The sequence below is a fragment of the Silurus meridionalis genome, chromosome 4 (genome assembly GCF_014805685.1).
Source record: "Silurus meridionalis isolate SWU-2019-XX chromosome 4, ASM1480568v1, whole genome shotgun sequence".
Classification (NCBI taxonomy): Eukaryota; Metazoa; Chordata; class Actinopteri; order Siluriformes; family Siluridae; genus Silurus; species Silurus meridionalis.
In genome coordinates this window covers 37,704,043-37,719,117 of record NC_060887.1, presented here as the reverse complement: position 1 = coordinate 37,719,117, position 15,075 = coordinate 37,704,043, and the positions used below count along the sequence as shown (strand labels likewise).

Below are 15,075 nucleotides of genomic sequence, written 5' to 3'. Positions count from 1 at the left end.
AGATAGATAGATAGATAGATAGATAGATAGATAGATAGATAGATAGATAGATAGATAGATAGATAGATAGATAGATAGATAGATGTATTGCAGCAGCACCGATATGTAGTGGCGCATTTCATTTGTATAAATAAACAAATAAACAAAAATACATGTTATATAACTTTGTGGTACTTATAAATGCTTTCAAATAATTGTGTTGTTTTAAATTATTTAAATCAACAGGTTACAGAGAGGAACCTTTGCTATATTTGTTATGTTTCTACACGGACGTTTTTACATGACGACCTGTGCATCATGGTGGATTTTGGTGCTTGGTTTGAGACTTGGCGCATCAGTAAATCAACTGTTTAGTGTTTAAACATTATTTTTCGGTGTAGTTCATTTTTTAAGCACCTAAATAAAGAAAGGACGGTATGAATGTGTGTGTTACGTTGAAGGCTTTAATTTTCCCCTTTTTTAAATTATTTTTTATACAAATGGACGAGTGCATCACAAAAGATTATCAAATGTTAAAAGTTAAATTAATAAAATTGCTTACCTGTATATATATATATATATATATATATATATATATATATATATATATATATATATATATATATATATATATAAAATGATAGATTTTTAAAAATAACACAAAGTTTGATAGATACATAACTACACAGATAAACAGATACACGTGAACAGATGAATGCTACCCTCTAGTAGTGATATGAGGTACTGCAGCACTGACGTGCAGCGGCGCATTTAATTTAGAAAATTAAAATAATCAATATCCAATAAGTGTGAACACGTTTGTGTTGAGGTTGAATTATTTTATTTCGCCCCTTATATAATTATGCAATCAAATATTAGCTCTATATCAATAAAATTAGAAATATGATCAAATTAAAGACCGGCGGTGCTATTTAAAATAGTAAAATGCTACCCTCTTGAGGTGATATGATGTATTGCAGGGACGCATAGTGTAAAAGCTTTAATTTCTTTCCTTTTATAATAATTATAATATAAAATTGACTGAATTAACTAAAACTTTAAAATTGTACTAAATGATAAATAACAAAATAAAAAGTCACTTGGATTTAACTAAGCAAATAGGCTCCATTTGGATAATTACTGCATTGGTGATTATGCTTCAGCTGGCAACAGGTGATTTAACCCCAACTGATGCAGGGAGTCGCTTCTTATTTCTTAAACAACAATGTCAGAAGATACGTCCTGTGTTCGTGGAAAAGATGTTAATCTGTTTTAGAAGGGTCAAATTCTTGGCATGCATCAAGTAATGAAAACATCTATGGAGACTGCTAAAAACTACTACAATTAGGTTAAGAACTGACCAGCGCATCATTAAAAACTGGAAGGACAGTGGGGAACCACCATCTTCGAGGAAGAAATGTGGTCGAAGAAAATGATTGAAGAATGATCTTGTTCGGCGATCATTTAAACGTTTGGACTCACGGCTGTGTTTAATAGTGAGAATAAGAGCATTTCCACACACACAATGTGAAGGAAACTCAATTGATTGGGATTAAACTGCAGTGTGACCTTCAGAAAACCACTTATCATTAAGGCTAATCTGAAAAAAAATCTTCAATTTGCTAGGGAGCATGAAGATTAGACTGTGGATTATTGGTAGAAGGTCATGTGGTCCGATGAGTCCAGATTTACTCTGTTCCAGGGTAAGAAAAGAGGCAGATGAACTGGACAGTGTATATTATATGACTCTACCTGACCCACAGCACAAGGACTCGACTTCTTTGATGGACTCTTGTGAGGTCTGTTCCGAGTAAAAACCGTCCTGGAAATCCTCTGTGTGACCCTGAACACTGTACTGTAACTGAGTTTCAGGGTGATACTGATCTTCTTACAGCCTTGGCATCTTCGTGGGGAGCAAAATTTCCAATTCTCAAATCCTCAGAGAGTCTTTATCATGAGGTCCATGTTGAACATCCAGTTGTCAGTTTGAGAAAATTTTACTCAAAGAACCACATTTTAACTGCTCTAATACAAGATACACAAATCTGTATGGTGTTGACAAGCAGACAAAAACATGAACATGATGAATAGGATGTGGGGCTTTGCATCAACATACGACATAGAGCTGTTATCACTGAGGGTGTACTCACTTTTGTTATATATATAATTATAAATAATAATAATTCATTTATAATAACAATTTCTTCTTCTTCTTCTTCTTTCGGCTGCTCCCATTAGGGGGCGCCACAGCGGATCATCTGTCTCCATACCCCCTGTCCTCTTCATCTGCTTCTTTCAACCCAACCACCTGCATGTCTTCTCTTATCACATCCATAAACCTCCTCCTTGATCTTTCTCTTTTCCTTCTTCCTGGTGGCTCCATCCTCAACATTCTCCTACTGATATACCCCATGTCCCTCCTCTGCACATGTCCAAACCATTTATAATAACAGGAATTAATGTATAATGTGTGTGTGTGTGTGTGTGTGTGTGTGTGTGTGTGTGTGTGTGTGTGTGTCTCTGTGTGTGTGTGTATATATATATATATATATATATATATATATATATATATATATATATATATATATATGTATATATATATATATATATATATATATATATATATATATATATATATATATATATATATATATATATATATATATATATATATATATATATATATATATATATATATATATATATATATATATATATATATATATATATATATATATATATATATATATATATATATATATATATATATATATATATATAATGAATGGATGATGTACAGGTAGAGCAGGAGAACAGATTTGTTTAGGGGTTCTTCAAGTTACTGTCAGAATTAATCATTTAGATAATAAAGCGTCTTTTTTCTTTCAGAAAATGTTTAAATGTTCCTTGGATTATTAAATTATATTTAGTATTACAAACTCAGTACAGCTCAAGTACAATTTTTATAAAATGTGAAATAAAATTATATTTACACTTTATTGCATTTACATTTTACAGCAAGTTGTATTCTGTATATAACTGTGACAAAAAATCTAAAAATCTTTATTTATATATATATCAAACTGAAGAACGTTTCTTTTAATGATAAAATGCTACCCTCTAGTGGTGATTTAAGGCATTGCGGCAGCACCGATGTGCAGCAGGGCATTTCATTCAAATGATCCAAATAATCGATATATTAATGAACGAAAATAAATTTCTTATTTAACTACTTCAACAAAATAGTGTCCGAATTTATAGAATTTATTAGATCACCAAACGGAACTTTTGATTTGTCGGCTATGTTTCCACACGGACACTATAAGGACCTGCGCATTATGGCGGATTTTGGTGCTTGAGTGAGACTCTGTGCATCAGTAAACATTTAGTGTTGAAAAGTATTTTAGTTAGACTTTATTTTTATATAAATATCTGATAAAGTGAAGACGTGGTGATTTCCGGAACTTTTCTTTATGGTGAGTAAAATATCTGGATATAGAAAATATTTGAAGCTGAATATAAACAATATATATATATATATATATATATATATATATATATATATATATATATATATATATATATATATATATATATATATATATATATATATATATATATAATGTAAATACACCGCGTTCCAAATTATTATGCAAATACATATATTTTATTTTAAATAGTCAGTATGTTAAAATAAATGATTTAATCTCCAACAATCACATTATAATGTGGATGTTATTACATGTAAAAGAACTGACAATTTAACTGCTTTATTAACATTTTTGGAAAAATAACAAATGATGTTGTTCTAAATAATAATATATAATACACTTTTAAATCATTAAAAAGGTGATCGTGATCTCAAAACTCGAAATCTCTCATCTATTGAACTTATAAGTAGAGTTTCTGCCTGTATTTCCTAAACGGATTCCAGAATTTCCTCCCAGAGCTGTTGTTTGGATCAATACCACCACCACCCTCATAAATCTTCCTTCTGAGGATACTCCACACCTTCTCAATAGGATTGAGGTCAGGAGATGATCTTTTAATGCCCATAGCAACCAAAAATTCAATAGTGTCATTCATTCAATTATTTTATTTCGGAAAGCACAATTCTTCTTTTTACACCATGGCAGAAAATGATCTGTTCGGAGCTCCACATATCTCACAGAGATACCTACTCTCTCACTTCCCAATATTCCAGCCCAAATCATCACTCCACCTCCACCTCCTTGCTGACGTCACAGTCTTGGTGGAACACGGTGTCCATTCAGCAGCCGTTCAGAACATCCATCCATCTGGAACATCCAGTGAAGCACGGCGTTCTCCAGCAAACACAGCTGTTTGAAAATGAGTCTTGATGTGTTAAAATAGCAGACGATTTGGTTACGCATGACTGAAATACAGATACAAACTGCCAGCCTATGAAGGATCCTGCATCCAGAGGTTCTCACGACTCCAGAAACAGCAGCAGCTTCAGATATCTGCTGCTCAGTAGTGGCTTTTTTTATAGACGCCTTTTAATACTATTCATTTCTCTGACAGAAATCTTTCAGTGAGCTTTTATCTGATCGCATTCTTCTGTGAATCAGAAGAAAACACGTTTATTTTGACTGAAATGTTACATAATAATTTGGAACACAGTGTGTGTGTGTGTGTGTGTGTGTGTGTGTGTGTGTGTGTGTGTGTGTGTGTTCTGGAATATTATTTAAATAAATATTATGGAGTAAATAAATATTTTTGTATTCATGTTTTTGTTTATTTAATTTGAAAGTGATTAGAAGTGTGTATGATTATTTGGTTTATCCTGCAGAGTGTGTGTGTGTGTGAGTGTGTGTGATGGAGAGCTCACGTGCTGAGGAGCAGCTGCGTGTGTGTGTGCGCATGCGTGAGGAGCATCTCCACGTCTCGGGATCCCACAGAGATCAGTGATGCTGTACTCACACTCTCGCGTTACCTGGAGGACGGCGCTGCCTCGGTTGAGGACAGGAGCGAGTTCCAGCGCTCATTACACACACGTCCTGCAGGCGCTCACCAGCACACTCAAGTCTGATTGGTTCAGCAGTCTGGGGGAGGAGAAGCGCAGGGAATTGTGGGACGTGTTCTTCCTCCGAGGTCCACCAGACCAGGCACTGCTGGTGTTACTGGACTCCATCAGCTCTCAGAGGTACAGCAATGTGTGTGAGTGTGTGAGTGTGTGAGTGTGTGAGTGTGTGTGTGTGTGTGTGTGTGTGAGTGAGTGAGAGACAGAGAGAAGCTTATATGTAAACACCCCTCTTTCTCAGTGAAAGTTCAGCTCTGGAGAGGTGTGTGAGTGTGTTGGAGGAGTTCCTCCATGTAGGACGTGTTGGTGTGCTGTTGTGGTCTCGGTGCTTGGACACAGACTCACGTTGTGACTCCGCCCACCTCCGCGAGGTCGTGTTAACGCGAGTGGCGTCTCTGCCCGCTCTCGCCGCTAACCGTCTCGGCACACGTGCACCGTCTGCGCTCACCGAGGAGCAGTACTACACACACCTCACCCTTCACCTCATACACACACTGGAGAGGATCTGCAGCGCTCTCAGAGGTCAGGCACCACTTACCTTTCACATGGGGGTGGTGTGGGGGTGTGACTGGATCTGAAGGTTGTGAGTTCAAATCCCAGCCACACCAGGCTGCCACTGCTGGGCCCCTGAGCGAGGCCCTTAGCCCCATAGCTGCTCTGTTGTATGAATGAGAGAAATGTAAGTCACTCTGGATGAGGGCGTCTGACAAATTTCATGAATGAAGTAAATGTAAATGTAGGGGTAATGGTTCTCACTGCGCCCCCTAGTGCTGGAGTTTAATTTTTGTCCTGTTAGTGTTACCGTAGTTCAGCTCCGTCATATAACCTGTAGTGTGTGTCGGAATAACTACAGCTATAATCATGGAGAAAGGTCATTCTTCTGTGTGTGTGTGTGTGTGTGTGTGTGTGTGTGTGTGTGTGTGTGTGTGTGTGTGTGTGTTTCTCTGTGCTGTAGCGGGACAGGACTGCTCTGTAGTGTTTGTGGCTCAGCTGTTGGGGAAAGTGTGTATGCAGGGACATGGAGGTGAGTGTAAACGTGTACTCTGATTATACACACTTCACTGTGTCTGTGTGTGTGTGTGTGTGTGTGTGTGTGTGTGTGTGTGTGTGTGGGGGGTGTTATAATTTCAATTAATTGTACTTTGCTGGAGACATGTATTGTCTTTGTTTGTAACCCTCTTTATGAATCTCTTTGTGTGTGTGTGTGTGTGTGTGTGTGTGTGTGTGTGTGTGTGTGTGTGTGTGTGTAGAGTTGGTGTTTAAGACCCTGGCCCCTCATCTCTCCTCTCTCACACACTCGGATGCTCTGTGGAGGCGTGTGAGCTGCAAACTGCTAGAGAACGTCCCAGAACGATGGGTGGAAAGCGTCATTACACCACTCATACACAACCTGTGTGGGTCAGTGTGTGTGTGTGTGTGTGTGTGTGTGTGTGTGTGAGACACATTTCTGGTCTATAATAATGGAGGACACACGGTGTTACTTTTGTTCTGACAATTGACGTTTGAAGACAAATGGGCTGTGTGTGTGTGTGTGTGTGTGTGTGTGTGTGTGTGTGTGTGTGTGTGTGTGTTACAGGTCATCAGCATTGTCGAGGGTTATGGGGAATCTTGTGTTAAAGAATAAGAAAGTTCAATTTCTTCTCACTCACAAACTCCTGCTTCTGCAGTATCATCACTCGGTAACACACACACACACACACACACACACACACACACACACACACACACTGAGTAAAGCTTACACAGGAATGCCTGTGTGTGTGTGTGTGGGTCAGGTGCAGGTGTTGAGGAGTGTATTTGGGTATCTGGCGATGGATAAGGAGCGAAGGCCTCTTCTTAAACAGGTAACACACACACACACACACACACAGAGAGAGAGAGTACTTTTTACTGGTATGTGTAATATATGTGGAGGTGTGTGTGTGTGTGTGTGTTGTGTAGTGTGTGTCAGGTGTGGTGTAACAGCAGTGCAGTGAGACACACTACAGTGGAGCAGCAGCTGTACGTCAGTAAATCCTTGCTGCTGTGTTTGTGTCTCCTTCATCACGACGAGATCCCTGAGATACGGGAAGGTAACACACACACACACACTCTCTCTCTCTCACACAAATCCCTGAAAATTTTTAGAAAATTATTTAAAAATGATTTTTGTTCTAGTTATTTGAATGATTGTTGAATCTAAATGTTTTACATATAAAGCCAAAAGTTTATAGACACCTGAGCATAAGATTGGTATGTGTTTTTTGACCATGTGATTCCACATTTAGTCTCCATTTGCTCTTCTAATAAGCTCCACTCTCCGCTCTGTCAGCGCTCTATAGCAGGAGATAGAGTCTACTCCAATCTAAGCATTGGCTTTGTGCACAGGGGCATTGTCCAGTGACTTTCTATACAATTGTGAGCCTCAAACATTTTGGGGAAGAACCGCATATGGCTGGAAAAGTCAGGTGTCCTGATACTTTAGTCCTTGTAGTGTATAAAGACTGAAAGTGAGGCATCTTTCTTCCACACAGACTTGTTGCAGTGCATGCTGGGAGGAGTGCAGTGTCGTCTAGACAGCGGTGTGGAGCGTGTGCGGAGGATGGGGATGGTGGTGGGGGAGTGTATCAGTCGGAGATTAGACACGTCCACTTCACAGCTTAAATTCCAGGTGACCTTTATGTCTTTATGCATCTTTGGACCTGTTTTCTCTTTCCCAAAACCGAAGTCCTGCTTCTCTTTCCAAACACACTGCTAACTGAACTACTGGTGCAGTCTAGTTTCATTTTTGTCCTGTTAGTGCTACAATAATTCAGTGCTAACATGTTCATTAGTTCATTTGTGTGTGTGTGTGTGTGTGTGTGTGTGTGTGTGTGTGTGTGTGTGTGTGTGTGTGTGTGTGTTAGTACAAGGCAGATGAGGAGAGCAGAGAGTTGCAGTCTCTAATGGAGCCTCAGAGTGAGGAAGATGAAGAACTTCCACCAGCTGAAACTACACACATGTAAGTATCTCTCTCACTCACACACACACACACACACGATTCTGCTTCATTTGGCATCATTGCTATTTCCTCCACCAGACCTCAGACAAAATGTGAAAGTTCATCAGGACAGATGGTGACATCACAACATCCCGTGACCAATCAGACATCAGGACCAGGAAGTGATTCTGAGCTTGACAGGTACATGCATGTGCACATAAACACACACACACACACACACACACACACACACACACACTTACCGGTCTTTGTCTCTTACTCATACACACATATTCTCTGTACTCTGTCCCTCTCAGTGATGATGATCTAACTCCATATGACATGTCTGCTGATCAGGTGAAGCGGAAGGTGACTGCTCCCCGCTATGTCAGAGACTGTCTAGAAGGTCAGATGCTCTCCATAAATCCACTCACATGCACAGCAGAGGTTTATGTGATGTGTAATATATATTAGGATATATATAGATATAGATAGATAGAGAGAGAGAGAGAGAGAGAGAGAGAGAGAGAGAGAGAGAGAGGACTGCAACTAATATATATATATATATATATATATATATATATATATATATATATATATATATATATATATATATATATATAATATAGAGGACTGCAACTAACGATAATAATCAAATTAATCGGACGAGAGCATGGGGATTTCTCTTTGAACAAATTCACTCATGCTGGTTGTTTCTTTCTGTAAAAAAACAGCATTTACGTATGCAGGGTGAAGCACTTTGTGTAAATCAACATTTGTATTGTTTTTAATGATAATTGCAGATGGAAGGTTTACAACCATGAATAAAAAATCTATATAAAATATAATATAACATTGTTTTGACAATAAAACAGACATTTTGTTCAGTTGTATCTAGATATATATCTAGAATATATAATTAATTTAATTTTGTACAATAATTAAATGATCAATGCACAAATTAAATATACAACCATTCAAAACAAGCATTTAAACGTAGTAAAAACACAGTAAATCGCGTAGTAAAGGTGTGTGTGTGTGTGTGCGTGTGTGTGTGTGTGTGTGTGCGTGTGTGTGTGTGTGTGTGTGTGTCTGCTGAAATGTAAGGGGTGTACTCACGTTTGTAAGATTCTATGGTTGTGTTTGATTGACAGCCCTGATGACGTCTGATGACCCGGAGAGGGTGGAGTCGAGTCTACAAGCAGCAGACGGGCTTCTGAGGAGGAACATCAGCACCACACGAGAGGTTAGCGGTTGTCCTAAACCCTGGAGGAACAAAGTATGATGAGGGAGATTGCAAATTCAATGCATTAATACAGATGTGTGTGTGTGTGTGTGTGTGTGTGTGTGTGTGTGTGTGTGTGTGTGTGTGTGTGTGTGTCAGGTGAGTGTGCAGTTCAGTAAAGTGCTGTTACACCTGGAGGACAGGTACAACATCACAGGCTTCTACACTCTCCGACAGAACGCCATGGTGTCCCTCGTTGTCACAGACACACAACCGGTAATATACCACACACACACACACACACACACGCACGCTCACAAGCTGTACAACTTTACAGATATGCATGTACATACTTTCTGAAGTTGGGGATGTGAATCAGTCCTCAAAGCTCAGCGGCTTCATGGACCTTCAGGCTGTAGATGTGGAAACATCCGCAGCTGCACAGAGAGCTAGGAGAGCAGGATGAAGCAGGCAGATCTGAAGAGAAGATAGGACAGAAACACTGGTCACGTTAACGTGTTAAACGTACATTCACGTCAACTACAGCAGCAAGTTTTTATCAGTAATCTTCCCTGCAGAGCTCCACTGGGTTACTGAATGTCTAGAATCAACATTCTGTTACACTCTAGACCAGGTAGCTCCCCTTCAAAATAAAATAAATCAAGAGATAATATTAGCATGGTGATATAACGATCATACACACGTCTCAAAACTACACCATTCGGAAATTAGAGCGTAAATGCCGTCAAACTAACTTCACAGTATTTTAAATGGAAAGGAAGGAGAATCTCCTGAGTTGTAGAAAAGCTCTTAGTGCTGCTGATCAGCATATTTCTCCTCCCTCATAACAAGCTGAACCCTAGATCTTTATTCAGAACGGTAGCAAAATTAACAGGAAATAAAAGCACTGCATTAATAACATGCACACCATCAATATGTAGTACAGATTTTATTAACTTTCTAATAATAAAGAACAAGAACTATCTTAAAAAAACTAACAAAAAAAAAAAAACAATCTTTATTTTCTCTCTTCCTTTCACCTCTCTCTCTCTCTCTCTCTCTCTCTCTCTCTCTCTCTCTCTCTCTCTCTCTCCCCAAAAATCTCTCTCTCTCTCTCTCTCTCTCTCCCCCAAAAATCTCTCTCTCTCTCTCTCTCTCTCTCTCTCTCTCTCTCTCTCTCTCCCCAAAAATCTCTCTCTCTCTCTCTCTCTCTCTCTCTCTCTCTCTCTCTCTCTCTCTCCCCAAAAATCTCTCTCTCTCTCTCCCCCCAAAAATCTCTTCCCCCCAAAAATCTCTCTCTCTCTCTCCCCAAAAATCTCTCTCTCTCTCTCACCCCAAAAATCTCTCTCTCTCACCCCCAATAAATCTCTCTCTCACCCCAAAAATCTCTCTCTCTCTCTCTCTCTCTCTCCCCAATAAATCTCTCTCTCTCTCTCCTCTCTCTCTCTCCCCAATAAATCTCTCTCTCTCACCCCAAAAATCTCTCTCTCACCCCCAATAAATCTCTCTCTCTCTCTCCCCAAAAATCTCTCTCTCTCTCTCTCTCTCCCCACCCCCAAAAATCTCTCTCTCACCCCCAATAAATCTCTCTCTCTCACCCCCAATAAATCTCTCTCTCTCTCTCTCTCTCTCACCCCCAATAAATCTCTCTCTCTCTCTCTCCTCTCTCTCTCTCCCCAATAAATCTCTCTCTCTCCCCCAAAAATCTCTCTCCTCTCTCTCTCTCCCCAATAAATCTCTCTCTCTCTCTCTCTCTTCTCTCTCTCTCTCCCCAATAAATCTCTCTCTCTCTTCTCTCTCTCTCTCTCTCTCTCTCTTCTCTCTCTCTCTCTCTCTCTCTCTCTCTCTCTCTCTGCCGATATTAATAACACTAATATGAAGATGGTGTAACTTTGTTGTATTATGTTAAAATGTTTTAATAATAAAAAGTAAACATTTGACTTCTGTCTGTCAGGTTGTGAAATATCTGACTACCGAGTTTTACTCTCTGAACTACAGCCTGAGGCAGAGGCTCGACATCCTTGAGGTAAAATTTTACAGCCAGAACTTCATCTTTTACTGCTTTCATCATATTTCCATGCTGAAACGATCAGGGATTCTGTTCATCATGAGAGGAAGTAAATCAATAATAAGTTATTGAGTAGCTGTTATATATATATATATATATATAGATTATAATAATCTCTGTGTCTCTACACTCCCCTCCAGGTTCTCGCTGCCTCTGCCCAGGAGTTGTCTGAACCAATCACACAGAAGGGGGTGCCATCACAGTCAGTTACCAAAGTGACACCTCTGGACAGGTGTGGCGAGCTGGAGCATTGGCGTGACATTGTGGACAAACGCATTCAGAGTAAGACACGGCGCATCAGTAAGGTAACACACACACACACACACACCATTACAACTCTACAGATGTGCACACACAAGCAATAAAACAATACAGCGTCAGAAATGTATTTATTTATTGACAGCTTTATTATAAGTGTGTTTTCACAAGGAATTTGTCTCAGTGACAGAAGCTTCCAGTTGCACATTTTTATAAAATAAATAAATAAAACACACACTAACACATCATAACTCCAGATGTGTACACACACACACACACACACACACACACACACACACACACACACACACACACACACACACACACATATATATATATATATATATATATATATATATATATATATATATATATATATATATAATATAATTTAATTGTATTTATATATAAGCTTGGTGTTAACTGTGTGTGTGTGTGTGTGTGTGTGATCATCTTCATTCTCAGGGTGTGTCACAGCCGCATAAATCCACCCCAAACCGCTACTCTCCTGTTGCTGGCTACTTCTTCTTTCCTTTGCTAAGAAACTACGACAGGTGTGTGTGTGTGTGAGAGAGAGTGTGTGTGTGTGTGTGTGTGTGTGTGTGTGTGTGTGTGTGTGTGTGTGAGAGAGAGAGAGTGTGTGTGTGTGGTCATTACCATTGATTCTGTATCGTGGTGACGAGCTAAAGTGATTGTGCCTTTGTGATCGTCATGGTAACTGGGCTGATTGTGAGAGATTTTTTTCTTTATGTAGACCACAGGTGACCTTTGACCTTTTGGGCAGTGACCACCTGGTGCTGGGAAGACTGGTGCACACACTCGGACTGCTAATGCACCTGGCCATCAATGCTCCAGTACACACACACACACACACACACGCACAGTGATACTCACATCTGTTTTCAGTGTTGTTTACAGAAACACATAGCGTGTATTGCGTTTTGGATGTATTTTTGGACCTAACAAACTGTGTGTGTGTGTGTGTGTGTGTGTGTGTGTGTGTGTGTGTGTGTGTGTGTGTGTGTGTGTGTGTGTGTGTGTAATTGTAGGTGGCAACACAGATGGGCAAAGCTTTACTGGATTTTGTCTGGGTGCTGCGTTTCCATGCAGACCAGTAAGTCTGGATGTAGTTCTGCAGTCATTAGTCCTAGAAGCTTTTCAGCTACAGTTACACAACAGTGCCATCTAGTGGCTGTGCCCCCTTTTACTCCATACAAAAGCCTGCTGTTGTAAAGCGTCCTACATCGTTATTTCTCCACTTTAATACAACAAGAGTTGAGTACATACCAGGATGAGTTCACTTTTAGGTCTTGCCTCCTCTTCATCATGTTGACTTTCAGTAATGTCTAGGAACGTTTTCCGATAGAAAAAATCATTGAGATTGTCGAAAACATGTTACTGTTGAGATGTTTGTGTACATCTATTCATCTTGACTGTCTCGATGTCTCTCTGGTTTTAGGATGGTGAGGAGAGGTGTGCTGTTCTCAGTGTGTGCTGTACTTTTGAGCATGCCCAGTGAAATTCTGCTGCTGGAGCTCAGTGATGATCTAGTAGAGACCAGGTCCTGGCTCGTAGGTAGTGTGTGTGTGTGTGTGTGTGTGTGTGTGTGTGTGTGTGTGTGTGTGTGTGTGTGTGTGTGTGTGTGTGTGTGTGTGTGTGTGTGTGTGTGTGTGTGTGTGTGTGTGTGGGTTCCATCTGTCTGTTAATGACAAAAGTTCATATCTATACCATTTATGACCATAATTGTGTGTGTAGATGTAGCAGAGACTGACACTGATGCAGACTGCAGGAGTTTGGCTGTACAGTGTTTATTGCTGTTGGAGAAGAGCCTCAAAACTCACCTGCAGAACCCCATGCTGAAAACCTGAGTGTGTGTGTGTGTCGAGGGGGTTAGAGAGTGATGAGCCTTCATTGTGCAGAAGAAACCAGCACTCCACTGAATAAGCCCTGCACTGTGTCTGTGTAAAAGAGAGAGAAACTGTTCAGTAAATTACTTTTGTATAAATATTAATTGTTTTCTCCTCTTTTGAAACGAATCTGTACATAAAACCGAAGCTGCTTTTTTGACCTGAAAATGTACACCAGTAACAAACACCTGTAACAAACACCTGTAACGTGCTTCTAACTAACCAAAAAACAAGTATAATCTCACATCTGAACAAATACAAATCAGGTTTCTTACTACAGGTTTTGATTATCTAAAGAATTACACACGTGATGTGTCTCACAGAGCCGCTGAAGACACGGTGAAACTCTAATCAGCATGTAGAACTAAGCAGCTGAACTACAGTCCTGTCACTGTTTCCCCCCGAGACCCCCCGCGGTGTCCCAGTCACTCACACCGCGCTGCTCGCTCTCTACTCCGGCTCTATCCGTCCCCGAGCCTCCGCCTGCTGCAGCGCCGCCTCTGGCCTCAGAGAGCATGACGTCCCGCTGAGCATCAGTCGCTTTTTACACAGTTTACACCCGTTCTGTCTTATTTACGACTGTAATCTCACTCTTCTCTCAGGAGAAATAAACAGAGAGAAAAGTGGAGAAAAAAACAAACTGTTCACTCTGCAGTTATTTTTCTCCACTTTTCTCTCTTTTTCTCTCTCCGTCACAATCTTTTAACAGCTGATTAATGCACAAAACATCATTAGATTAAGGTTATAAACTATTTGGATTTGTAATTATTTGGATATTTAATTTCTAAAGATGTGAAAAGTTTGGTATATAAATCTAGAAGTGAAGAAGAAGATTCTTGACTTCTAGATTTCTTTACAACTGCATTGTACAGTAGTGTCATGTGACCAGCACCTTCACGGAGCACAAACATCACCATGGTGGTTTGTGTAATTTCCCTCTGTGCTTCATCCTTCTGGCCAATCTAAAATAAATACAAGCAGAAAGACACTGAGAGACTGCACATCCAAGCATCAGTGTTTTTCAAGTTTCTAACCCACTGGTAATATGGCAGTTTAATGCACTATATTGTTTTTCTTCACAGATTTTCTTTAATGCAAGTTCAACAACAGATATTAATAGCAATATTTGTATTCCTTAAAAGAAAACAAGTTAGGAGTAAATTTCTCTTGTATATTTAGTTTTGCTCTTTAACAAAGAAAAAGTACTTCTTATCCGATTACTCAATTAATCGTTGGAATTGGAGTATTTTTAATAGCAATTTTAAAGTATAAGTTATTGTGTATTCATGAAGAAACATTAAAGAACTAAATTTGAATAGTTTATTAAATTATACACTGTATACAGTACAACAACAGCATCATTGAATCAGGGATTTAAACTTGAAAACCAAATCAGATATTCATGAATTATTTAGACTGATTTTTCACCAGTTCATTGAAATGAACCGACTCAAAGATGAATTATTAATACAATATAATTATAATCACTACAACACTTATTTCATGAAAAAATATCGATTCCATACAGAATTATGTCACTTTATAAACCTTTATACATCACTAGATTTGGTGATTTTGGTCTTTTCTGAAGCTCAATGCTGTTTCATTACTTTTGCATAAAAAAAAAAAGATTTT

At 39.2% G+C, this 15,075-nt stretch overlaps 1 protein-coding gene and 1 long non-coding RNA gene across 2 annotated transcripts; both read left to right on the top strand.

Annotated features, from left to right (window-relative positions):
- Positions 1-3,168: 3,168 nt before the first annotated feature.
- On the top strand, positions 3,169-4,658 carry LOC124384352. The gene is made up of 3 exons (XR_006925383.1): positions 3,169-3,455; positions 3,914-4,008; positions 4,184-4,658. It is a non-coding gene; the product is annotated as an uncharacterized LOC124384352 (long non-coding RNA).
- Positions 4,659-4,727: 69 nt separating this feature from the next.
- Positions 4,728-13,544, top strand: telo2 (TEL2, telomere maintenance 2, homolog (S. cerevisiae)). The gene is given in 22 exon segments (XM_046846147.1): positions 4,728-4,735; positions 4,825-4,977; positions 4,979-5,146; positions 5,265-5,545; positions 5,979-6,047; positions 6,274-6,421; positions 6,600-6,702; positions 6,799-6,867; positions 6,954-7,095; positions 7,537-7,673; positions 7,909-8,003; positions 8,082-8,183; positions 8,300-8,388; positions 9,137-9,228; positions 9,367-9,483; positions 11,162-11,233; positions 11,416-11,580; positions 11,999-12,087; positions 12,288-12,387; positions 12,583-12,647; positions 12,993-13,108; positions 13,289-13,544. Coding segments are annotated over 22 exon segments (2,493 nt in total). The 3' UTR covers positions 13,402-13,544.
- Positions 13,545-15,075: the final 1,531 nt, after the last annotated feature.